Raw genomic sequence first — 27,451 nt, forward strand, 5'->3', positions numbered from 1 at the left:
ACTATAAAAAAGTATCCACCGATGATTGATTGGAGTCGTAAATATTTTGTACACTTGTATTCTGTGTATGACCAGATTGGACATCCGATTGCCATGGAGCTGTTAGATTAAGCTTCTTTCTGAAGTTTGGCCTCAAGGGTTCAGTCCCTGGTCTTGTTGTCATATCCTCTCTTCTGTTACATTCGTACCCAGGACAACCGTTGTTTCCGATACAGCGTTATAAGCTTGGCAATGAGGATGTCCGGATCTTAGTTTTGAAGTGTGCAGTCAGTTATACACTATATTTCCATTGGTCAAAATTCATTTCATTTGCAGCAACTGTCGTAAATTTAAAAATATGATTTTTGCATTTTTCTTTTTTCAGGATGACCTTTTGGTCAAGACATGACCCGATTAAACACCAGAAAGGTCACACTGACCATTGGTCAAAAGCTAGACAGAAGGTAAGTAATTTTTGTCATATCATTTAAGCCCGAAATACTTTAACATCAATGCAGAAGTTTCTTGTTAAAAATGTATCGCCTTATAACAGGGGTATATATACACAGGACAGTCGGTGTACAAGCTATTGACTAGGACATGGATATAGTCATCTATCTATTGTCTAGTTATTCATAATTCCATATCAAGTGCTTTGCGATTATACTTTAATCGTCTCGGATAGCTGTCACTGTGACATGTATCAGGCAGTCGATGATATCAAACCTGTCTGACAGACCAGACGAACACTCCTACAGTGTCAATAATCCGTGTGCGGTTCCACTCTATCAGTTGATACGATAAGATGGTGATTGCATTCAGCAGATTCGCGAATTATCAAAAATGGTCGCACACAAGTTCATTATGTATATGTATACTATTCTTTATGGGCTGATCTAGCACCTTTGCTATCTTTATGTAATATTCCGTAAATTCTCATCGTGAATGTCATTGGAGCTCACAAGGGGAATATTATTGAACGCATGCAGATAAAACTCGCGACTGAAGAGTTTTATAATTCCACACCAAGGCCACACTCAGTCTGTCATAGGAATGTATTGATTCTGGAATATTTTAGATCTGCAAACAATCTAGGGAAACATTGATAGTGGATTTTTTTCAATCAAGTCAGTGGGAGATATTTAAATTACTTCCACAATAAATGCCGTCTAAAATGTGAACTCTAAATAATTTCAATAATAAAATATGGCGTTATTATCGATATTTTTACGCTAAGTTTGCAGTAACAAAATTGAAATATTTTTATAAATTCGCTTATTCAATGTTACACTCTGAACACTTTTCACCTTAGACTTCAATCAATACGAATTTTCTCAGTTCATAACTGATACACGCATTTCTGTAATTAATCATATTTATGTACTGTAACTTTCAAATTGTTTTATTCTAGTCGGGTTCCTACTCAGTGTCTTATGGCGCCAAGGGGCTCACGATCCGTTCGGACACCGATTTAGGTGAGTATTAATTAGTCTTTGAACCTACCTGAGCTCTAATGGATGTCAGACTGTCTATCCACAGGGGCTAGACACGTGATAATGCACGTGTCTATATGTATTTGTCTAGCATTTCTTTCCAGAATCTACTTTTACTTGCCCCTGTGACCTGTTATCAGTAATTCACCCTCAAAAGGCACACTTTGACGAAACAGTCAGTAAAGGATTCGCCATACCGGTCCCTTAACTAAGTTTTAAGGAATCGCTACATTATGGTATTACCCCGGGACCTCTATATAATGGTAAATACTAACATACTCTATATAGACATTGCCCCGGGACCTCTATATAATGTTAAATACTAACAGAAGTTATATAGACATTGCCCCGGGACCTCTATATAATAGTAAATACTAACAGAAGTTATATAGACATTACCCCGGGACCTCTATATAATGGTAAATACTAACAGAAGTTATATAGACATTGACCCGGGACCTCTATATAATGGTAAATACTAACATAATCTATATAGACATTGCCCCGGGACCTCTATATAATGGTAAATACTAACATACTCTATATAGACATTGCCCCGGGACCTCTATATAATGGTAAATACTAACGTAATCTATATAGACATTGCCCCGGGACCTCTATATAATGGTAAATACTAACATAATCTATATAGACATTGCCCGGGGACCTCTATATAATGGTAAATACTAACAGAAGTTATATAGACATTGCCCCGGGACCTCTATATAATGGTAAATAATAACAGAAGTTATATAGACATTACCCCGGGACCTCTATATAATGGTAAATACTAACAGAAGTTATATAGACAGTACCCCGGGACCTCTATATAATGGTAAATACTAACATACTCTATATAGACATTGCCCCGGGACCTCTATATAATGGTAAATACTAACATAATCTATATAGACATTGCCCGGGGACCTCTATATAATGGTAAATACTAACAGAAGTTATATAGACATTGCCCCGGGACCTCTATATAATGGTAAATACTAACATAATCTATATAGACATTGCCCCGGGACCTCTATATAATGGTAAATACTAACATACTCTATATAGACATTGCCCCGGGACCTCTATATAATGGTAAATACTAACAGAAGTTATATAGACATTGCCCCGGGACCTCTATATAATGGTAAATACTAACATACTCTATATAGATATTGCCCCGGGACCTCTATATAATGGTAAATACTAACAGAAGTTATATAGACATTGCCCCGGGACCTCTATATAATGGTAAATACTAACATAATCTATATAGACATTGCCCCGGGACCTCTATATAATGGTAAATACTAACATACTCTATATAGATATTGCCCCGGGACCTCTATATAATGGTAAATACTAACATACTCTATATAGACATTGCCCGGGACCTCTATATAATGGTAAATACTAACATAATCTATATAGACATTGCCCCGGGACCTCTATATAATGGTAAATACTAACATAATCTATATAAATATTGCCCCGGGACCTCTATATAATGGTAAATACTTACATAATCTATATAGACATTGCCCCGGGACCTCTATATAATGGTAAATACTAACATAATCTATATAGACATTGCCCCGGGACCTCTATATAATGGTAAATACTAACATAATCTATATAGACATTGCCCCGGGACCTCTATATAATGGTAAATACTAACAGAAGTTATATAGACATTACCCCGGGACCTCTATATAATGGTAAATACTAACATAATCTATATAGACATTGCCCCGGGACCTCTATATAATGGTAAATACTTACATAATCTATATAGACATTGCCCCGGGACCTCTATATAATGGTAAATACTTACATACTCTATATAGACATTGCCCCGGGACCTCTATATAATGGTTAATACTAACATAATCTATATAGACACTGCCCCGGGACCTCTATATAATGGTAAATACTAACAGAAGTTATATAGACATTACCCCGGGACCTCTATATAATGGTTAATACTAACATAATCTATATAGACATTGCCCCGGGACCTCTATATAATGGTAAATACTAACATAATCTATATAGACACTGCCCCGGGACCTCTATATAATGGTAAATACTAACAGAAGTTATATAGACATTACCCCGGGACCTCTATATAATGGTTAATACTAACATAATCTATATAGACATTGCCCCGGGACCTCTATATAATGGTAAATACTAACATAATATATATAGACATTGCCCCGGGACCTCTATATAATGGTAAATACTAACATAATATATATAGACATTTCCCCGGGACCTCTATATAATGGTTAATACTAACATAATATATATAGACATTTCCCCGGGACCTCTATATAATGGTTAATACTAACATACTCTATATAGACATTACCCCGGGACCTCTATATAATGGTAAATACTTACATACTCTATATAGACATTACCCCGGGACCTCTATATAATGGTAAATACTAACATACTCTATATAGACATTGCCCCGGGACCTCTATATAATGGTAAATACTAACATACTTTATATAGACATCGCCCCGGGACCTCTATATAATGGTAAATACTAACATACTCTATATAGACATTGACCCGGGACCTCTATATAATGGTAAATACTAACAGAAGTTATATAGACATTACCCCGGGACCGCTATATAATGGTAAATACTAACATAATCTATATAGACATTGCCCCGGGACCGCTATATAATGGTAAATACTAACATACTCTATATAGACATTGCCCCGGAACCTCTATATAATGGTAAATACTAACATACTCTATATAGACATTACCCCGGGACCTCTATATAATGGTAAATACTAACAGAAGTTATATAGACATTTACCCGGGATCTCCGAACTTTTAAACGGACACGAACAACATGTAACCGACTGTCAGACCAAATCAACTACCAAAACATGTTAAACATATTTATCCGGAAAATATTACTATTATATATACATAAAACACACAATATGACTGTAGATACATGCTGATAATCGACACCTGTTAAGTGGGCGTGTTTATTTTATTCAAAAACTTGGCACGTCATGTTGACTCTGGCAATACAAAATATAACGTATCAATGATCTGTATCGACACACTGTTCTTATCATGACGTACATTGTTCTCAGTAGTGTATTATGTAAATCAAGTAAATCAGTAGACTCCAATAATATTAGTGATCTGCCTAGTTCTAACGTGTCTACTGTCTCCACTAGTTCTAACGTGTCTACTGTCTCCACTAGTTCTAACGTGTCTTCTGTATCTACTAGTTCTAACGTGTCTTCTGTCTCCACTAGATCTAACGTGTCCACTGTCTCCACTAGTTCTAACGTGTCTACTGTCTCCACTAGTTCTAACGTGTCTTCTGTATCTACTAGTTCTAACGTGTCTTCTGTCTCTACTAGTTTTAACGTGTCTTCTGTCTCCACTAGATCTAACGTGTCTTCTGTCTCTACTAGTTCTAACGTGTCTTTTGTCTCCACTAGTTCTAACGTGTCTTTTGTCTCCACTAGTTCTAACGTGTCTTCTGTATCTATTAGTTCTGACGTGTCTTCTGTCTCCACTAGTTCTAACGTGTCTTTTGTCTCCACTAGTTCTAACGTGTCTTCTGTATCTATTAGTTCTGACGTGTCTTCTGTCTCTACTAGTTCTAACGTGTCTTCTGTCTCCACTAGATCTAACGTGTCTTCTGTCTCTACTAGTTCTAACGTGTCTTTTGTCTCCACTAGTTCTAACGTGTCTTTTGTCTCCACTAGTTCTAACGTGTCTTCTGTATCTATTAGTTCTGACGTGTCTTCTGTCTCCACTAGTTCTAACGTGTCTTCTGTCTCCACTAGTTCTAACGTGTCTTCTGTATCTATTAGTTCTGACGTGTCTTCTGTCTCTACTAGTTCTGACGTGTCTACTGTCTCTACTAGTTCTTACGTGTCTTCTGTCTCCACTAGATCTAACGTGTCTTCTGTCTCTACTAGTTCTAACGTGTCTTTTGTCTCCACTAGTTCTAACGTGTCTTCTGTATCTATTAGTTCTGACGTGTCTTCTGTCTCTACTAGATCTAACGTGTCTTCTGTCTCTACTAGATCTAACGTGTCTTCTGTCTCTACTAGATCTAACGTGTCTTCTGTCTCCACTAGTTCTGACGTGTCTTCTGTATCTACTAGTTCTTACGTGTCTTCTGTCTCCACTAGATCTAACGTGTCTACTGTCTCTACTAGTTCTGACGTGTCTACTGTCTCTACTAGTTCTAACGTGTCTTCTGTCTCCACTAGATCTAACGTGTCTTCTGTCTCTACTAGTTCTGACGTGTCTTCTGTATCTATTAGTTCTTACGTGTCTTCTGTCTCCAATAGTTCTAACGTGTCTTCTGTCTCTACTAGTTCTAACGTGTCTTCTGTCTCCACTAGATCTAACATGTCTTCTGTCTCCACTAGTTCTAACGTGTCTTCTGTCTCTACTAGTTCTGACGTGTCTTCTGTCTCCACTAGTTCTAACGTGTCTTCTGTCTCCACTAGTTCTAACGTGTTTACTGTCTCTACTAGTTCTGACGTGTCTTCTGTCTCCACTAGATCTAACGTGTCTTATCTCTCTACTAGTTCTGACGTGTCTTCTGTCTCCACTAGTTCTAACGTGTCTTCTGTATCTACTAGTTCTAACGTGTCTTCTGTCTCTACTAGTTTTAACGTGTCTTCTGTCTCCACTAGATCTAACGTGTCTTCTGTCTCTACTAGTTCTAACGTGTCTTTTGTCTCCACTAGTTCTAACGTGTCTTTTGTCTCCACTAGTTCTAACGTGTCTTCTGTATCTATTAGTTCTGACGTGTCTTCTGTCTCCACTAGTTCTAACGTGTCTTTTGTCTCCACTAGTTCTAACGTGTCTTCTGTATCTATTAGTTCTGACGTGTCTTCTGTCTCTACTAGTTCTAACGTGTCTTCTGTCTCCACTAGATCTAACGTGTCTTCTGTCTCTACTAGTTCTAACGTGTCTTTTGTCTCCACTAGTTCTAACGTGTCTTTTGTCTCCACTAGTTCTAACGTGTCTTCTGTATCTATTAGTTCTGACGTGTCTTCTGTCTCCACTAGTTCTAACGTGTCTTCTGTCTCCACTAGTTCTAACGTGTCTTCTGTATCTATTAGTTCTGACGTGTCTTCTGTCTCTACTAGTTCTGACGTGTCTACTGTCTCTACTAGTTCTTACGTGTCTTCTGTCTCCACTAGATCTAACGTGTCTTCTGTCTCTACTAGTTCTAACGTGTCTTCTGTCTCCACTAGATCTAACATGTCTTCTGTCTCCACTAGTTCTAACGTGTCTTCTGTCTCTACTAGTTCTGACGTGTCTACTGTCTCCACTAGTTCTAACGTGTCTTCTGTCTCCACTAGTTCTAACGTGTTTACTGTCTCTACTAGTTCTGACGTGTCTTCTGTCTCCACTAGATCTAACGTGTCTTATCTCTCTACTAGTTCTGACGTGTCTTCTGTCTCCACTAGTTCTAACGTGTCTTCTGTATCTACTAGTTCTAACGTGTCTTCTGTCTCCACTAGATCTAACGTGTCCACTGTCTCCACTAGTTCTAACGTGTCTACTGTCTCCACTAGTTCTAACGTGTCTTCTGTATCTACTAGTTCTAACGTGTCTTCTGTCTCTACTAGTTTTAACGTGTCTTCTGTCTCCACTAGATCTAACGTGTCTTCTGTCTCTACTAGTTCTAACGTGTCTTTTGTCTCCACTAGTTCTAACGTGTCTTTTGTCTCCACTAGTTCTAACGTGTCTTCTGTATCTATTAGTTCTGACGTGTCTTCTGTCTCCACTAGTTCTAACGTGTCTTTTGTCTCCACTAGTTCTAACGTGTCTTCTGTATCTATTAGTTCTGACGTGTCTTCTGTCTCTACTAGTTCTAACGTGTCTTCTGTCTCCACTAGATCTAACGTGTCTTCTGTCTCTACTAGTTCTAACGTGTCTTTTGTCTCCACTAGTTCTAACGTGTCTTTTGTCTCCACTAGTTCTAACGTGTCTTCTGTATCTATTAGTTCTGACGTGTCTTCTGTCTCCACTAGTTCTAACGTGTCTTTTGTCTCCACTAGTTCTAACGTGTCTTCTGTATCTATTAGTTCTGACGTGTCTTCTGTCTCTACTAGTTCTGACGTGTCTACTGTCTCTACTAGTTCTTACGTGTCTTCTGTCTCCACTAGATCTAACGTGTCTTCTGTCTCTACTAGTTCTAACGTGTCTTTTGTCTCCACTAGTTCTAACGTGTCTTCTGTATCTATTAGTTCTGACGTGTCTTCTGTCTCTACTAGATCTAACGTGTCTTCTGTCTCTACTAGATCTAACGTGTCTTCTGTCTCTACTAGATCTAACGTGTCTTCTGTCTCCACTAGTTCTGACGTGTCTTCTGTATCTACTAGTTCTTACGTGTCTTCTGTCTCCACTAGATCTAACGTGTCTACTGTCTCTACTAGTTCTGACGTGTCTACTGTCTCTACTAGTTCTAACGTGTCTTCTGTCTCCACTAGATCTAACGTGTCTTCTGTCTCTACTAGTTCTGACGTGTCTTCTGTATCTATTAGTTCTTACGTGTCTTCTGTCTCCAATAGTTCTAACGTGTCTTCTGTCTCTACTAGTTCTAACGTGTCTTCTGTCTCCACTAGATCTAACATGTCTTCTGTCTCCACTAGTTCTAACGTGTCTTCTGTCTCTACTAGTTCTGACGTGTCTACTGTCTCCACTAGTTCTAACGTGTCTTCTGTCTCCACTAGTTCTAACGTGTTTACTGTCTCTACTAGTTCTGACGTGTCTTCTGTCTCCACTAGATCTAACGTGTCTTATCTCTCTACTAGTTCTGACGTGTCTTCTGTCTCCACTAGTTCTAACGTGTCTTCTGTCTCTACTAGTTCTAACGTGTCTTCTGTCTCTACTAGTTCTGACGTGTCTTCTGTCTCCACTATTTCTAACGTGTCTTTTGTCTCCACTAGTTCTAACGTGTCTGCTGTCTCTACTAGTTCTGACGTGTCTACTGTCTCCACTAGTTCTAACGTGTCTTCTGTCTCCACTAGTTCTAACGTGTTTACTGTCTCTACTAGTTCTGACGTGTCTTCTGTCTCCACTAGATCTAACGTGTCTTATCTCTCTACTAGTTCTGACGTGTCTTCTGTCTCCACTAGTTCTAACATGTCTTCTGTCTCCACTAGTTCTAACGTGTTTACTGTCTCTACTAGTTCTGACGTGTCTTCTGTATCTACTAGTTCTGACGTGTCTACTGTCTCCACTAGTTCTGAAGGTGTCTTCTGTCTCCACTAGTTCTAACGTGTCTTCTGTCTCCACTAGTTCCAGCGTGTCTTCTATCTCCACTAGATCTAACATGTGTTCTGTCTCCACTAGTTCTAACGTGTCTTCTCTCTCCACTAGTTCTTACATGTCTACTGTCTCCACTAGTTATAACGTGTCTTCTGTCTCTACTAGTTCTAACGTGTCTTCTGTCTCCACTAGTTCTAACGTGTCTTCTGTCTCTACTAGTTCTAACGTGTCAAACGCAGGGTTGTGAAACATGGTGTTAAATCCGCAGCAAACAGAGTTATCTTATTAGAAGTACAGATACTATAAATATCGTCAGACAGTAACCCACAGACCCACAGATAATATAAATGTCGTTAGACAGTAACCCACAGATACTATAAATGTCGTCAGACAGTAACCCACAGATAATATAAATGTCGTGAGACAGTAACCCACAGATACTATAAATGTCGTCAGACAGTAACCCACAGATGCTATAAATGTCGTCAGACAGTAACCCACAGATACTATAAATGTCGTCAGACAGTAACCCACAGATACTATAGATGTCGTCAGACAGTAATCCACAGATACTATAAATGTCGTCAGACAGTAACCCACAGATACTATAAATGTCGTCAGACAGTAATCCACAGATACTATAAATGTCGTCAGACAGTAACCCACAGATAGTATAAATGTCGTCAGACAGTAACCCACAGATACTATAAATGTCGTCGGACAGTAACCCACAGATACTATAAATGTCGTCAGACAGTAACCCACAGATACTATAAATGTCGTCAGACAGTAACCCACAGATACTATAAATGTCGTCAGTCAGTAACCCACATATACTATAAATGTCGTCAGACAGTAACCCACATATACTATAAATGTCGTCAGACAGTAACCCACAGATACTATAAATGTCGTCAGACAGTAACCCACAGATACGATAAATGTCGTTAGACAGTAACCCACAGATACTATAAATGTCGTCAGACTGTAACCCACAGATACTATAAATGTCGTCAGACTGTAACCCACAGATACTATAAATGTCGTCGGACAGTTATTCACAAATACTAGATACAGAGTGTAATAGGAAGGAGTAATGAAAAATACCCTGTCCGCGCTTCGGGCTCGAACTAGCGGCCTTTTACTCTCAAGAGGAGGCACCCTACCACCGTCTGATTAGCTTCCTTAAGTATACGTCATTTCCGGGTTATTGTCAGAGGCTATGGGTTAACAGCAAGGATATAGGTATAGTTTTTAGCCCCTGAACACTGCTGAATGAGTGAGGACATTTGTTTAATACAATATAGATAAAGGTTCCCTACAAAGAGTATATCTTCTCAGTGTCAGTTTTAATCATATTAATCATCAGAGTTCTTTGATATCCCATGTAATTTTAATTTGATTTAATAAGATACCTATATGTACATACCTTATAACTGTGATCTAAGTGTGATATATATGTACATGTATATGCTCTAACTGCCACTAACTGCCACTGAGTTGTGTGGACTGGTAACACTGTTTTATATACTAACCAGGGATCTTTATTGCATATTTGTAAATCCCACGCCTTATATTCAAACTCGCTTCGCGGTCAAACACTTCCTAATATTCCAAGTATAAATACATTTATTACCGTGGAGACAAAAAGCCAAGCCAAAAAGGTTCGCTGTTTCAATAACATTTTTAAATCCCATTAAAGCCAACCCGAAACTTCATTTGAACATCTTGTGTGATGGAATTGTAATTATCGATATTTTCTCCTTTTTATGGAAAAATTTGATTATTGTAATTGATTGTTATCTAATTTTTCCATTTCAAACATATATCAAATACCTTTCAAGAGGACTCCATTTTCATGTCAATCATATAGTCCAGTTGCATTATTTCTCTGTATTTCTAAACTCTTAACATGTTGACATTAATTACTATTTTTTTTGAACTTATCATTTTAAAATGATTGAGTGTATATAACGTTACTTGTTGATGATTTGTGTATTGAACTTAACACATGTGCTCTTGAGCTATTAATCAATGTGCTTTCCGCTACTGTTTTCTGACAATTTCGGCATGCCTGCTTCGCTATTTTTGGTTTTGATCATTCCTGTAACAAGGTTTTGTATTTACAATTAAATTCTCACATCTGCTGAAAGATGTGCGAATGAAAATGCCATGCGAAAAAAAACCACAAAAAACGCACATTATTTTTCAGACTTGGCGACGGTACGTAAAGCTCAGAGCACCAGGGTTAAGTTCGTTAACGACAATGTCACAAAAGTCCCAATACGATCTATAGATGATATGATTTTACATGGTCTAGACGCAGAACTACCAACACAAATTTTCAACCAGAGGCCCCGGATGAACTTTAGCAGGAAGTCAACAAGAACAGGCTATAATGAGAGAGCTCGGGATGGTTTCCGGTACTGGCTGATTGACCGACCCAAGCCCACAAAATGTACGTCGTAACGTAAATGTGATCATATCCGGATTACGATAAACAAATGATAGTTGTATGGCATTGTTTACCGAACTATTCTTCTTTTTCTATTCCAATTTCGATTCTAGAAACGTTATTGTACTGATAAGACATATATTACATAAAAAAATCACATTGGTTATTTAATAGTTATTATAATTATCGTCATTAATGATATATTTATCCCACAGGCGCGTGTATCTAGTAATTGATAACACGAGTTAAAATACAGTAAATGTTGTGGATACTGTGTTGTTAATTACCAGATACAAGCGCCTGTGGTTATCCCATGGTTATTAAGTTACGAATCCCTTGATTTGTAAGCCTCGAGATTCACGTGATACAGATCCTAGTGGATATTAATTGATGATCTGTAGGCAGTGTGTTTTATATTGTCTAATAATTTAACAACAATACTGATATGTTGTACTGTTTCATTTCAGTTGGCAGATATGGTATCGGGTCCTATAAGACAGTGCTTGGGATCGGCAACGCTCCGAGAACGTAAACCTTCTACTGACCCTCACAGATACATATTATAATCCGTCATCATTATCGAACAATCAACGTATACTGATTTCCCCCGGAGTCCCATTGTTTCATTGTCTACCTGCCCGTCCCCGGGGCCAGTCCCCGGGGCCAGTCCCTCATGCTGTGTGTACTCCGACTTGGTCTATATAGAAGTGATATAAGAAAATGTTTTATCTATACTTATATATATCTCAACAGAACTAACTCTAGCTCGAACTAGGACAGCGCCTACCGATACAGTATTACATGTATATAGGAAAGTGAGGTTTTCGCTACCAAACATGCTTATTTATTTATTTTTGTGAAATTTGTGATCTCTGTTTTATTTTTGTATGTTCTTCCCTTACACTGTTTGATTTGAAATAGCACATGGCAATCATTTTATTAACTGGTTCATAATACCGGACTTCGGGGGAAATCTGAACCACTTCTGTAAACTAAGGGAGGTAACTCTCACACATCCTTGTTGTTTCATATTCTATAATATATATATTTTAAGTTCTATTTAAAAATACACATTTGAAAAATATTAAACATATAATTATTTTCAGAAGTGTTTCTTTTATTTATTCGTAAAAAAACTTAACTTGGATTATCTTGGTAACAAAGCTTGGTTCAAATACCTATACAGATGATTCCAACTGACATTCGGATGGAGAGCTACTTTGACCTGAGTAAGAAACATTTCAATTTCAGATCGCGTATTCCGATATCTTTAGTCTCTATCTGATGTCCGCTATTATAAACTAGATGCTGGAAGGTGAGAACATGTGTTCTTTGCAGTGAAATCTAAACTCGGTTGATAAACTATTTATCCTATTTTACGGCGAAAATTCTTGCTTCTTAAACACATAACACATGTACATGTATGTCCAAGTTGTTTTTACTCAACTCTATAATATGGCGTGGATTTGTACTACAGTGTGGGATTGTAACAACGTTCGTTCTTAAGTTTAAATTCAACGCAAAGTAATACAGGCTAAAGGAAATCTTTCTGTGTAATGGACGGAGGTTACAATCCATGTATATACCGGTAATATACTTCAATGTTCAATCCATGTATACACCATTATTATACTTCAATGTCCATTAAAGTACCTTACACCCACGCACCTACATTTAAAAGTATTCTCAATTAAACAAGTGTACAGATCTACTTACACAATTCTATCAAAAAAATATTTTCTAACATGCGTAGTCATGTTTTCAAAACATATTCCATTTTAACAAATACTTGCATGTTCAAAATATATCCCAATTCTTCAGAGACATATTCTTTGATTGACAGTTCTTGTGAGATAAATCGTTTGTCCAGTACTGGGTGCTTTTTATGTGCCATGAATGGAATGTTTTAACAGTTCAGTGGTAATATCGTAATGTTTGACTGGTTTGTGTAATTTCACGTGTAATAATACGGTATGATGTCTGTATTACCACATTTAACCTAATGCGTCAGACATTTATATAGGAAATATAGGTTTATATTAGAAAATTCAGTCGTGAAATCAGATGTGTCGGGAATATTCATCAAAATATCACAACTGATTTATGAACATGTAGCCACATTTCTTTATTACTTAATCCTAATTGTTGCGGAAATGAATACATTCAAATAATGATGTGTTATGTAAATTATTAATGGTAGTCCCGACCGATTTATTCTAATGTTTTAATAACTTCTTTTTTTCTCATATCGATATGGCGTCGATTAACGTTGACGTCATACAAACAAAGAAAAAGGTATAAAAAGTCAGAATAATTTGGAATTTGGGACTTTCTTAATTGGAATATTGGGCAAAACTATCAACCCCAATCTCGATGTGCGCTTATCTGGCCTCAGAAAGAGCGATCGTTCAGCTTCGCTTGTTTGATGAGATAACTGGCTGTATACTCATTTTATCTATGTCTTCCAATAATCCCCCCTCCTGTGACGGGCGTCCCGTATGTGTTGTTCAGTGAGGTAATCACTTACTACTGCAAGGAGGCCCCGTCAGGGCTTTACGACCACGACACAGGCAGGTTTATATGGTGAACGGAATGAGACTCCAAACGCTCAAACTACCGATTCTCAAAAGTGAACGCTCTTAGAAAACACACGAGACTCTTCACTTGTCTTTTGACTCAAACAATAAGGACAGGTCCTCGTGACTCAAACAATACGGACAGATCCTCGTGACTCAAACAATAAGGACAGATCCTCGTGACTCAAACAATAAGGACAGATCCTCGTGACTGAAACAATAAGGACAGATCCTCGTGACTCAAACAATAAGGACAGGTCCTCGTGACTCAAACAATAAGGACAGGTCATCGTGACTCAAACAACAAGGACATATCCTCGTGACTCAAAGAATAAGGACAGGTTCTCAAGACTCAAACAATAAGGACAGGTCCTCGTGACTCAAAGAATAAGGACAGGTCCTCGTGACTCAAACAACAAGGACAGGTTCTCGTAACTCAAAGAATAAGGACAAGTTATCGTGACTCAAACAATAAGGACAGGTTCTCGTGACTCAAACAATAAGCACAGGTTCTCGTAACTCAAACAATAAGGACAGGTTCTCGAGACTCAAACAATAAGGACAGGTTCTCGAGACTCAAACAATAAGGACAGGTTCTCGTGACTCAAACAATAAGGGCAGGTTCTCGTGACTCTAACAATAAGGACAGGTCCTCGTGACTCTAACAATAAGGACAGGTTCTCAAGACTCAAACAATAAGGACAGGTCCTCGTGACTCAAAGAATAAGGACAGGTCCTCGTGACTCAAACAATAAGGACAGGTTCTCGTGGGTTTCCGACGATACAAAGGTGCGGATGAGATAAAAACAACAAAAAAACAATTCTCCTTTACAGCCATGCTTAAACTCACGCCTATTAATGTCTTTACTGCTGGACGCTGTATCTAAACAACCTTAGAAATGGAGAATGATTTAATGAGTTGAAAGCAATCTAATGCGTTATGTTCATGTACATTTGTATATGAATTAGATATAGTTTATATCAAACTCACGGATGCTACCATAATTAATCGTTTACATAACATTGTTTTGTCGATATATGACTATATAATCAGTACTTTTCGATCGATAAAACTTTATTACGAGATACTAGTACTTCATTGCTCTTTTAAGACTTTTATATAAATGTTGTAAAAAATCACCAATCGCGCATGTTTTGTTGTCTGATAAAACATCAACAAAAAGAGACATTTTGAACAAAGTCTTTAACGATACAGTGCTGTATGCTATTAATACATAGTCTTTTTTGTAATGTATATTTGCAGAGAAGGAAACTTATCTCGAGAGTATAAGGACATGGAACAAGAACACAGAAATTATCAAAAATGAATTATTTTAGGACAGTTTCAGTTATAACAATGATTAATATATTTACGACGTTTGGATGTTCGATAAGGTTAAGGTTTTTTTATCAAGCATTTGTATACTGGTTACGCAATAGACAGTATAGTATAATTATTTAAACGTACCCATGCTGACAAGTTACGAAGGAAGATATTAGAATTTTATTGATATCTATCATATTTCTACTGTACAAAACAAGTTATAAGTTGTGGCTGGCGCACGTGATTACAATTAACAACTGGACTGGACTTTGTAATGATTTTTTATGCTGATATGATAACATCAAGGACAATAATCATAACATGCCGTATACAATGTATTTGTATAGAATTTTCCACCGACATCTTCTACTTTATAAATGAATTTTGAATATTTCGTCATGCACATTTATTACCTATATGCTGTAGTACATTTGGATAAAATAAAATTTGTAAACTACAATGAGAAAGATAATTTCAATTGTTTTTATTATGAGTTTGACGTCAGTACACTTTAATTAATTAATTTGAAACAAATTACCGATTTAAAGAAATGAAATTTAGCTTTTTTCAAACCTACATTTGAAATATCGGTTCAATCTCAGCATGGTAGACAATGTACTCTACAACAAATGCTGAGAACGACAGTGAACAAGACAAACAGAAGTCATCATTACAGACAATACAATGTATAACAAAATGAGAAGGTTTGGCACCAAACACATACATAAAAAAATGTATATAAGAAATGTCAATAAATTGGGACTAAATTTTCTTAAAGACAACAGATTAACACCGATATGTAAAAAGTGCTAATGCACAACAATTTGGACAGAGATGACAAGAAACTTCGACGCAAATATCATGAAATGAATGAAAAACTAGTTTAAGCGGCAAGAGACTATCATAAAGATTAAAACACATTTCTATACAATGTACAATATATACCATTCATGCGAAAATCGTAAAGTTGCATTCAGCAATGATTAAAGATAACCATTTCCTACCTGGAGGGCGTCACAGAGAAATCTCCAACCCGAGGGGTGATATTCTCGGTTGTCTAACCCGAGGGGTGATATTCTCGGTTGTCTAACCCGAGGGGTGATATTCTCGGTTGTCTAACCCGAGGGGTGATAATCTCGGTTGTCTAACCCAAGGGGTGATATTCTCGGTTGTCTAACCCGAGGGGTGATATTCTCAGTTGTCTAACCCGAGGGGTGATATTCTCGGTTGTGTAACTCGAGGGGTGATATTCTCGGTTGTGTAAATCGAGGGGTGATATTCTCGGTTGTCTAACTCGAGGGGTGATATTCTCGGTTGTCTGGCCCGAGGAGTGATATTCCCGGTTGTCTGGCCCGAGGGGTGATATTCCCGGTTGTCTGGCCCGAGGGGTGATATTCTCGGTTGTCTGGCCCGAGGGGCGATATTCTCGGTTGTCTAACCCGAGGGGTGATATTCTCGGTTGTGTAACTCGGGGGGTGATATTCTCGGTTGTCTAACCCGAGGGGTGATATTCTCGTTGTCTGGCCCGAGGGGTGATATTCTCGGTTGTCTAACTCGAGGGGTGATATTCTCGGTTGTCTAACTCGAGGGGCGATATTCTCGGTTGTCTGGCCAGAGGGGTGATATTTTCGGTTGTCTGGTCCGAGGGGTGATATTCTCGTTGTCTGGCCCGAGGGGTGATATTCTCGGTTGTGTAACCCGAGGGGTGATATTCTCGTTGTCTGGCCCGAGGGGTGATATTCTCGGTTGTCTGGCCCGAGGGGTGATATTCTCGGTTGTGTAACCCGAGGGGCGATATTCTCGGTTGTCTGGCCCGAGGGGTGATATTCTCGGTTGTGTAACCCGAGGGGTGATATTCTCGTTGTCTGGCCCGAGGGGTGATATTCTCGGTTGTCTAACTCGAGGGGTGATATTCTCGGTTGTCAAACTCGAGGGGCGATATTCTCGGTTGTCTGGCCCGAGGGGTGATATTCTCGGTTGTCTGGCCCGAGGGTTGATATTCTCGGTTGTGTAACTCGAGGGGTGATATTCTCGGTTGTCTGGCCCGAGGGGTGATATTCTCGGTTGTCTGGCCCGAGGGGTGATATTCTCGTTGTCTGGCCCGAGGGGTGATATTCTCGGTTGTCTGGCCCGAGGGTTGATATTCTCGGTTGTGTAACTCGAGGGTAGATATTCTCGGTTGTCTGACCCGAGGGGTGATATTCTCGGTTGTTTGGCCCGAGGCTGTGTGCCAAGTTGCCAACACCAAAAAGCTATTCAATACAAAAACGTATATTTTCAAAATCTAAATTTGATGTGTAACGTACGTGTACTTTATAATGTGTATGTGACAGCCTAATAACTTTCCCCGGGGTTGAGATCCCATTGACTCACTCCCGAGGGGATTATTTCTCATACCTTGTCAATCCTTGGATCCCATGTAACTAACATTGATGTTGTATCAATGCAACACAATGATAATGTGACGTTATTGAATTGTCGAAGTAACGTAATATCAGTTGTGCCAGTAGTTGCTATTTGTCATACCCTAGCGGTAACAGAGAAATCTAACCCTCAGGAGGTAAGAAAGAAATCACAACCTTAGGGGAGGACAGGGAAATATACTCTAAGGGGAGGACAGGGAAATCACACCCTTAGGGGAGGACAGGGAAATCACAACCTTAGGGGAGGACAGGGAAATCACACCCTTAGGGGAGGACAGAGAAATCACAACCTTAGGGGAGGACAGGGAAATATACTCTAAGGGGAGGACAGGGAAACCACGTCCTTGAGGGAGGACAGGGAAATCACACCTTTAGGGGAGGACAGGGAAATCACAACCTTAGGGGAGGACAGGGAAACCATACCCTTAGGGGAGGACAGGGAAATGTCTCCCTTAGGGGAGGACAGGGAAATCACAACCTTAGGGGAGGACAGGGAAATCACACCCTTAGGGGAGGACAGAGAAATGTCTCCCTTAGGGGAGGACAGGGAAATCACACCCTTAGGGGAGGACAGGGAAATTACACCCTTAGGGGAGGACAGGGAAATCACAACCTTAGGGGAGGACAGGGAAAGCACAACCTTAGGGGAGGACAGGGAAATCACAACCTTAGGGGAGGACAGGGAAATTACACCCTTAGGGGAGGACAGGGAAATCACAACCCTTAGGGGAGGACAGGGAAATCACACCCTTAGGGGAGGACAGGGAAATCACAACCTTAGGGGAGGACAGGGAAATCACAACCTTAGGGGAGGACAGGGAAACCACGTCCTTAAGGGGGGACAGGGAAATCACACCCTTAGGGGAGGACATGGCAATGTCTCCCTTAGGGGAGGACAGGGAAATGTCTCCCTTAGGGGAGGACAGGGAAACCACACCCTTAGGGGAGGACAGGGAAATCACACCCTTAGGGGAGGACAGGATAATTAACCCTTAGGGAAGGACAGGGAAATCACAACCTTAGGGGAGGACAGGGAAATCACAACCTTAGGGGAGGATAGGGATATCACACCCTTAGGGGAGGACAGGATAATTAACCCTTAGGAGAGGACAGGGAAATCACAACTTTAGGGGAGGACAGGATAATTAACCCTTAGGGGAGGACAGGGAAACCACACCCTTAGGGGAGGACAGGGAAATCACACCCTTAGGGGAGGACAGGATAATTAACCCTTAGGGAAGGACAGGGAAATCACACCCTTAGGGGAGGACAGGGAAATCACAACCTTAGGGGAGGACAGGGAAATCACAACCTTAGGGGAGGATAGGGAAATCACAACTTTAGGGGAGGACAGGATAATTAACCCTTAGGGAAGGACAGGGAAATCACAACCTTAGGGGAGGACAGGGAAATCACAACCTTAGGGGAGGATAGGGATATCACACCCTTAGGGGAGGACATGGTAATCAAACCCTTAGGAGAGGACAGGGAAATCACAACCTTAGGGGAGGACAGGGAAATCACAACCTTAGGGGAGGACAGGGAAACCACGTCCTTAGGGGAGGACATGGAAATCACAACTTTAGGGGAGGACAGGGAAATCACATCCTTAGGGGAGGACAGGGAAATCACAACCTTAGGGGAGGACAGGGAAATCACACCCTTAGGGGAGGACAGGGAAATCACACCCTTAGGGGAGGACAGGGAAATGTCTCCCTTAGGGAAGGACAGGGAAATCACAACCTTAGGGGAGGACAGGGAAATCACATCCTTAGGGGAGGACATGGAAATCACAACTTTAGGGGAGGACAGGGAAATCACATCCTTAGGGGAGGACAGGGAAATCACAACCTTAGGGGAGGACAGGGAAATCACACCCTTAGGGGAGGACAGAGAAATATACTCTAAGGGGAGGACAGGGAAATCACAACCTTAGGGGAGGACAGGGAAATCACATCCTTAGGGGAGGACAGGGAAATCACAACCTTAGGGGAAGACAGGGAAATCACAACCTTAGGGGAGGAAAGGGAAATATACTCTAAGGGGAGGACAGGGAAACCACGTCCTTAAGGGAGGACAGGGAAATCACACCCTTAGGGGAGGACAGGGAAATCACAACAATAGGGGAGGACAGGGAAATCACATCCTTAGGGGAGGACAGGGAAATCACAACCCTAGGGGAGGACAGGGAAATCACAACCTTAGGGGAGGACAGGGAAACCTCACCCTTAGGGAAGGACAGGGAAATCACACCCTTAGGGGAGGACAGGGAAATCACAACCTTAGGGGAGGACAGGGAAATCACACCCTTAGGGGAGGACAGGGAAACCACACCCTTAGGGGAGGACAGGGAAACCACACCCTTAGGGGAGGACAGGGAAACCACAACCTTAGGGGAGGACAGGGAAATCACACCCTTAGGGGAGGACAGGGAAATCACACCCTTAGGGGAGGACAGGGAAACCACACCCTTAGGGGAGGACAGGGAAATCACGCCCTTAGGGGAGGACAAGGAAACCACACCCTTAGGGGAGGACAGGGAAATCACAACCTTAGGGGAGGACAGGGAAATCACGCCCTTAGGGGAGGATTGGATAATTAACCCTTAGGGGAGGACAGGGAAACCACACCCTTAGGGGAGGACAGGGAAATCACAACCTTAGGGGAGGATAGGGATATCACACCATTAGGGGAGGACAGGGAAATCTTGAAAAAGTAAAATGGAAGATTAATCTGTGAATTATATGAGCAAAACCGGTCATACAGAGATACATTGAACTCTTAAATGGGGAAAAAACTCCTAGAAGTCAAAATGTTTTTTATTGTTCCCCGAAACCGGCGGTCAGATGGTCATTGGAATGTTGTCATCCTGCAGATGCAGCGAGAAAAATCTATCGCTCCAACTAATATCGTAAACAAAACACACGTGGGTACAGAACATGTCCATTCATCAAATAACATTTATTATTGTAGTAGAAACATGTCACACAGATTCGTGGTTGTTGTATATGGCATTTTTTCCCTCTCTTTTTTGTTATTCGGTAAAAGCTCTTGTTCTTTTGTAACTTTTGATAAATAACTAACTCGGATGAAAGAAATACCGTATCCAACAACCACTCGTTGTGTGACCTCTGTCTATACATGATAGGTGAAGAAAGAGCGACAAGGTGAGCGATGAAATTCGTCAAAATTTCACGGATATATCTGTCCCTTAATCAAGTCATCTGGATAAAAAGCATGGTAGCATAGAAAAGTTTGTAAATAACTTTGTGATCCCTGTCGCTGTTATATCTTTCAGTAATGTACCGGTGTTTATTATTACCTTACCATCGTCATCTTAATCTTATACATTTATATATATATACACACACACACACATATGAAACATAACAAGACAGGGACACTCACTAGGTATGGAACCTATGACTAATGATTTTGTAGATGATGATTTCCAGTAGTTCCTTATGCTAGTTACAATGATTACAAAATATATCTACAGAGCTAAGTATAAATACTTGAGTAATATAAAACGCCCTAGTTGTTGTGATACAATCAGACTTAACTTTTCAAAACAGCATTAAATTTCCTGTAGTCAGAGGTAAAAGTGACAGGGACATGTTTCTCTCATATATATATATCAATGTTGGACCTTTTTGATAATTTCATTATTACAACTCATAAACTACACCAACTGTGGTAGCCGTATCCGACGAACCAAAAAGTTTGAATTCTTTACATAGTCATAAACCTACATACCACCCGAGGTTATGTGTGAAGTACATCAGAGAGGTTCCGATTGAGTTTTAATGCTATTAGTAAAACTCAATTATAACCCGCAAAGCACTGGCCTACGGTTTGAAATAAGACATACTCCAAGAGTTTTATGATAAATTAACTTAAAGAAATATAGAGGTAGCATGTTCTACAGACAAGTATAAAACGCCATCTGGATACCCTGAAGGAGAAAGTACTGAATCGAGATGAGGGGGCACACAGACATAAGCGCATCTAGGAATAAGGATTACGCAAAGACAAACAAGTCACAAATGTAGTCGAATAGCCTTTCCGTGACAACACCTGGCATTGCATACATGGCATACACATAATTCATCAAATGTGGCCGAAATGACCTGTACATCTTTACGTTTCAGAATGTTATATGTATTTGTTGTTCTTTACATTCCTGTCACTTTTATACGAGTGCACATTCTATTGCCCAGTGTATCATTGTTTAACGAGTGTCCGCGGTATATGACGGGTTATCTTGGTATGCTAGCTCCACCTCCTTAGTGTCAATCACATGTTCGTCGTCACAACAACAGACTACTCGTCGGAGCCTGTACATTCCATAACATAAACAATGGACCAGCGGCATGGCCACAAAGGTTACAGCAATAGAAATACCTAGAGTGAACCCTGTGCTACCCTTCCAGTCCAGAACAGAATAGACATAATTCTTGTCTACGTGGTTGGTGCCTCCTCCTAACGTGTAAAACAACGAGAAAAGCACGTAAACCAAAGCGTAAACCATCGAGTGCCAAAGATGGAGGATTCTAACTGGCATACCGGTGACAAAAAGGTTCATGATGACGTAGACGGCATTTAGTGCATGAGTTTCAATGTTCACAGCAGTCATTACCTCGGAACCTACAAAAATAGCCGAGATCCAAAATATATAAAAGGCAAAACAAGTTCAAGCAAAACATCAATAATGAATTGTACGTGCTATATCTATTTAATTCAATGACGTGAGAACGGGTCAGATTAATACGACGAAAACTTGATATTTAATTTCTGCTGCTGAAATAGCATCTTAAAAGCACGGTTTGCTAGTATATTTTAAACAAATACATACATATTGAAGGCTACAACATCATAAAACATATGTAGAATAACTTTCATTTGAGGTAGGTATATACTTCCACGGAGGACCGAAAAGTGTTCATGTGATATGTGTGTGACGTGTACACTTTGCTGTAAATGAAGGCCCCCGTACTGTATAATTCGCTCCACGACGTCAATCAACGGAGGCTCTAATACTGTATAACTGGCGTATTTTACTGCTGTAGTAAATGCCCAATAACTGTATTATGTAACATGCACTTAATTTAATGCTGTAGAGAAGGTCCATGAACTGCATAGATAACGTGTACTTACTACTGTAAATGAGGCCCCAGTACTGTATAATGTACTTATATTGCTATTCAGGAGATCATAGTACTTTACCAACATGACGTGAAGAGTAGTAGAGGCCCCAGAACTATATATGACGTGTACTTACTGCTCATGACGTGTACGTTGTTGCAGAGAATGTCCAACTACGGTATACTGCATTATGACATGTACTGTTGAGGAGGCCCCAAGAATGCATACATGTATGTGATGCATTTCTACTGTTATAGTGAAGGTCCCTCTACTGTATATATGACATGTACAGTAGTGCATGCCCCAGAAATGCATATGTGATGTATTTCTACTGTTATAGAGAAGGTCCCACTTCTGTATATATGACATTACAGTAGTGGAGGCCCCAGGAATGCATATGTGATGTATTTCTGCTGTTATAGAGAAAGTCCCACTACTGTATATATGACATGTACAGTAGTGGAGGCCCCAGGAGTGCATATGTGACGTGTCCTTGCCGCCTACTTACTGCTGTAGAGGAGGCCCCAGTACAGGATAGATACGGTGATACTGCAAGTGTTGGCCACATTGAAAACTACCCAGTTAAATTTGAAGTACCATGGATTTGTGAAAGCCAACCCTATACAACAGAGCACATATTAATCGTTAGATAAAGATGTAGGAAATAAATCAGATTGATACCACCAGGGACGTACTAGAACGCCCCTGATACCATATACAATAAGTAAAAACAAATATATATGACGTGAAATATTACCTTGCAATAAGCGTTTCAAATATCTTTAAAGACTGATAGAATGCTATGACGTCAAGATAAAAAATCTATGAAAAGTAAAACTAATATCTTCTACACAAATTTCAATATTTCACTTTTTAAAATGAGAATGATCGTATACCTTGACAAATGTCCGTTCGTTTAGCACGAGAGTACACGACACATCCCATGTCTAACAGCGTGGACATGGTCAGCATGAAGTAGCACCAGTCGGTCAGGTATATAAACCACTTTACTTGTTGGTTCGGATCTGGCCCCGCCCACTGCCAGCTGTACACGCCTGTTAGGATAATCCAGACCACGTGGTATAGAGCCCATAGCACCCGCCACACCAAATATGGTATCTGTTTCCCACACTGAAAAAGTACAGCATCAACATCTTCAATTAAAGATGCTACACCTCCGACAGAGTGCAATAAATTGCTATTATTTTGACAATAAATGACATTTAGTCCATAAATATATATGTCTATTTAAGACATACAAATTAAAAAAACATAATTTTTAACGTCAAAAATTGTCGGAATGAAGCCAAGAAGCTTCGAACTTTTGAACATTATAGTTTCTACTTTGCATACACTTGACCTTGATCGCAATGCATTCTGGGAGATATTTACATACAGAAGAAATAAATATGGTGGACTTATTTTTATTCAGCTGGGACAACTATATATACTACAACTTTTAATTGCGAGGTTTTAATGCAAATATTTAAATGTTGACTTAGTTTTTATTTTCTGTTTGCATTAAAACCTCGCGATTAAAAGTTGTAGTATATATAGTTGTCCCAGCTGAATAAAAATAAGTCCACCATATTTATTTCTTCTGTATGTAAATATCTCCCAGAATGCACTGCGGTCAAGGTCAAGTGTATGCAAAGTAGAAACTATAATGTTCAAAAGTTCGAAGCTTCTTGGCTAATCATCCGTTGCGAAAAATCACGATCCTTTTGGTTGTTGTAGCCCACGAACCGAAACGCTTTCTTAGCGTTACCTCCTTCGGCCCCTTTCGCTGGATTGCTACAGGTGTGATTTATCAACAGGTTTAAGCCTGTGAACTATAAATAGTGAATCTGCAATCACTACATATCACAAAGAAATCCTAACCGTTGATTTCAGTAAAGATGCCAACACTGTCAACAGACCGAATGTTACACTATACGTACGTGTGTACGTTACACACTTGCCTCTCAAACAAAAACTCAACTGGGTCATTACCGCATGAGTTTCGATCCCATTATCGTTTATAATTTCACCGGTCTGTGCAGTCTCTGATTGAAATCCTTCCCTTTCTTCGTTCTCTTTCATAATCTAATTTATGCTTCCTTCTTTCAGGAGATGTTCGCCATGTGGTTCCTACTCGTTTGTGTTTTCTGTTTTAGGCGCATGTGCAATCAGTATTTCATTCAATATGGAGGCGGAGCGAAGTGGAATTTCTTCGGGACGCAAATATTTTTTTTTTTTAATTTTAAAGAAAAATATGAAGATGAAACTTTCCGAGGGTGGTAATAATGTCAAGTGTGTAACTTTTATTCCTGAAGAAAAATACATACGAGTTTATTTGTGTTTTTAATTGATAAAAAATACTATCTGTCGAATGTGTAGCACCTTTAATGGTTTTAAGTTGCTAAATTTGAGATTACATTAACATATCGTCGTAATTAAAATAAGCAATCACTATTTTCCTCTCCCATTTTTAATAAATCCAAACCTGTATTATATTACAGGACACTCGGGAGGGGTTTGTAAACTTTATTAATTTTTACAACAATTGCGAAAGAAGTTATATTACCTTATATTTATCACGCTTTTTGGCCCGGATGGAAGTGCGCGAGGGGTCTTACTGTGGGAGGAAACCGGAGTACCCGGGGAAAGCCTACGAGGTCGGGCAGGTGACCCAATACCTTTTCACGTCCGATCGGGGAATCGAACCCCGGCCGCCTAGGTGAAATGCAAGTGTGTTACCGCTGTGCCACCCGACCACCCAGGGGGTTGTTTCCCGTTAGGAACCGAAACAGACGGCCTTTATACACAAGTTTTCGTTATTTAAAGTTAGCCTTCATAGAAAGGTGTGGTTATCTTCGTTATATGGGGATGCGTTTTTCTAAAATAGTTGAGAGTTACTTTTGTCTTCGGGGCACATATTGGATATTCTTATACACATGTTTGGTTAACATGTATTTAGATAATGTATATAGCTTTCCTGTAACAATACGTATTGATAAATTTGTAGTATTTTGTGACTGGAATACTGTGAAGACACATGCATCACAATTATTACAAAATGATGACCACCTCTCTATTCTAACACGAGATAAATATCACCGATACTGCATCCGTTCATACGCATACCTTCGTATCTCTGGACAGTTGGAATGTTTCTTCGAATGTCCCAAGTATGAAACGATAAAGACGCTTGCTTATTTTTAATCTAATAATTCCCCTGCCTCTTGATACAAGTATCATTTTTGTTTTAAATCTAATAATTTATCGACATGAATTGCCTTCCTGAAGAGCATAGTGTATTCTTAGTTGTTTATTTTAGCATTTTTTGACAAATACTGAATTTTAAATATTTTGAGAAAGAATTAAATTATGTTACAATAGCACTTCCCAATCTGACTGCGTCATTTTATGGTGACAAACATTTTATTTCGTCACGTGCAAAAAGAAGAAGATTTAGTACATAAGGTTTTCTTTCAGTTAATTTAATCCAGCTGCGCCATCGGTACATTGATGTAGGTATTAGAAGAGAAGATAACACTGTCATAACTTTTCAAGTACAAACAACACACATATTAATAATGAACAGGCATGAGATATACAAATCTGACCATCTACAATAACTAGGACACACGCCTGTTGTCATGCCCACGTTTTATACGCCATAGGCAATTCTCTTATTCAAATATTTATAGATTAACAATCACGCATATCGCCGGTATTGCTTTGGTTACAAATGGACAGACATGTTCGTCAGTTAACAGGTTGTTTCAATGTATACACATTTAAATCGAAGCGGGGGTTGAGACCTACCAATATATATATATATGTATAACGTTACTGTTAAAAAGGGCGTAAACTAGTGTGTAACAACAAGGAGTTGTGAAAAATACCCTGCCCGCTCTTGGGCTCGAACCAGTGACCTCTCGCTCTCAAGGCAAACAAGTCTGAGCTAGTAAGATGACCTTATGCTCTCTACTTTTACAAGTATACGTAACATGTATGTATATTGAACCCACACATGTAGCAACACGTTGTTGATCCTCTTTTGAATAAGTTTCACAGTAAACCGGTCGGTATGTACATGTGTAACCTAGATCCTAGAAAAAGGCAGTTCACGTTCAAAAGTACTTCAGTGATCGATATACCATGTACCGTACACAAGTCCAGAAGTCAGGTACATAATTACTACTGATACCATATGTTAGCAATGTGTAGGTTTTACTTTCAAAGTCACTCACCTGAAACTGGACAAAATGGTGTGGTCTGTCATATTCCAGAAGGAAATTGGACACTTTAAACTCTTGTGAACAACCCTGTCGGCATCCTCCCCGACCTGATTCGTGATCGGCCATTTTTATTTGTATGTAAACAACAATAACAGTAGCACGATCTTTCACCTGGTAACGTCACGGTTCGTACGTCACGTTTTCAAGCAAGGCTGGGCTTTACGTGGTGGGGTCCATCGAATGAATGAAGAGCGTGTGTTACGGCTCACTGGACATAAAATGTCTTGGTGTATAGCTACTATACATAATCAGTTGGGTTTAGGGATATACAACTATGTATACGTGTGTGTGCATATTTTACTTCGAAAAAAGTGATTTAAGGGGTATTGCCGAATGCTATGGCCGTCATCATTAGGTAAAAACAGGTTCTTCAGAAAACATGCATAGAAATGTTTTCACCCAAAATTTGTTATTCACTGACGTTATTAGAAGATTAATAAATGGGGCAAAAGTAAAATTTGTTGTTTTTATCAGAA

At 39.5% G+C, this 27,451-nt stretch overlaps 3 protein-coding genes across 9 annotated transcripts in view; 2 read left to right on the forward strand and 1 right to left on the reverse strand.

Moving 5' to 3' along the window:
• The window catches only part of LOC117330299, a 39,732-nt gene extending 25,125 nt beyond the window's left edge, over positions 1 to 14,607 (forward strand). For 3 of the 7 annotated variants that reach the window (XM_033888485.1, XM_033888482.1, XM_033888484.1), the window contains exons 2-5: positions 365 to 443; positions 1,391 to 1,454; positions 10,979 to 11,224; positions 11,689 to 14,607. In XM_033888485.1, the coding sequence (XP_033744376.1) occupies positions 365 to 443; positions 1,391 to 1,454; positions 10,979 to 11,224; positions 11,689 to 11,753 (454 nt within the window). In that variant the 3' untranslated portion in view covers positions 11,754 to 14,607. The remainder of the gene's footprint in view (positions 1 to 364; positions 444 to 1,390; positions 1,455 to 10,978; positions 11,225 to 11,688) is intronic. The other 4 variants (XM_033888488.1, XM_033888486.1, XM_033888487.1 and 1 more) reach the window with 2 other exon arrangements.
• Positions 3,860 to 10,969, forward strand: LOC117330297 (serine-rich adhesin for platelets-like). Its single transcript, XM_033888480.1, has one exon. The coding sequence runs from the start codon at positions 4,585 to 4,587 to the stop codon at positions 8,767 to 8,769; it is 4,185 nt and encodes a 1,394-aa protein (XP_033744371.1). The 5' UTR covers positions 3,860 to 4,584; the 3' UTR covers positions 8,770 to 10,969.
• A 5,868-nt stretch (positions 14,608 to 20,475) lies between the features above and the next one.
• Positions 20,476 to 27,113, reverse strand: LOC117330298 (protein rolling stone-like). The gene is made up of 4 exons (XM_033888481.1): positions 26,928 to 27,113; positions 23,586 to 23,820; positions 23,198 to 23,308; positions 20,476 to 22,191 (listed from the first exon to the last, which is right to left on the reverse strand). Exons 1-4 carry the CDS (start codon positions 27,039 to 27,041, stop codon positions 21,776 to 21,778), a joined length of 876 nt encoding a protein of 291 aa, XP_033744372.1. The 5' UTR covers positions 27,042 to 27,113; the 3' UTR covers positions 20,476 to 21,775.
• Positions 27,114 to 27,451: the final 338 nt, after the last annotated feature.

Source organism: Pecten maximus, chromosome 7, assembly GCF_902652985.1.
Source record: "Pecten maximus chromosome 7, xPecMax1.1, whole genome shotgun sequence".
Taxonomy (NCBI): Eukaryota; Metazoa; Mollusca; class Bivalvia; order Pectinida; family Pectinidae; genus Pecten; species Pecten maximus.

What these genes read in the sequence shown, in the direction of transcription:
- LOC117330297 (XM_033888480.1), top strand. Translation starts at nt 4,585, where the DNA reads ATGACGTACATTGTTCTCAGTAGTGTATTATGTAAATCAAGTAAATCA.
- LOC117330298 (XM_033888481.1), bottom strand. Translation starts at nt 27,041, where the DNA reads ATGGCCGATCACGAATCAGGTCGGGGAGGATGCCGACAGGGTTGTTCA. An exon ending in ACCATTTTGTCCAGTTTCAG is followed by an intron (nt 23,821 to 26,927) that starts GTGAGTGACTTT and finishes GTACTTTTTCAG; the next exon opens with TGTGGGAAACAGATACCATA. An exon ending in ACGAACGGACATTTGTCAAG is followed by an intron (nt 23,309 to 23,585) that starts GTATACGATCAT and finishes TCTGTTGTATAG; the next exon opens with GGTTGGCTTTCACAAATCCA.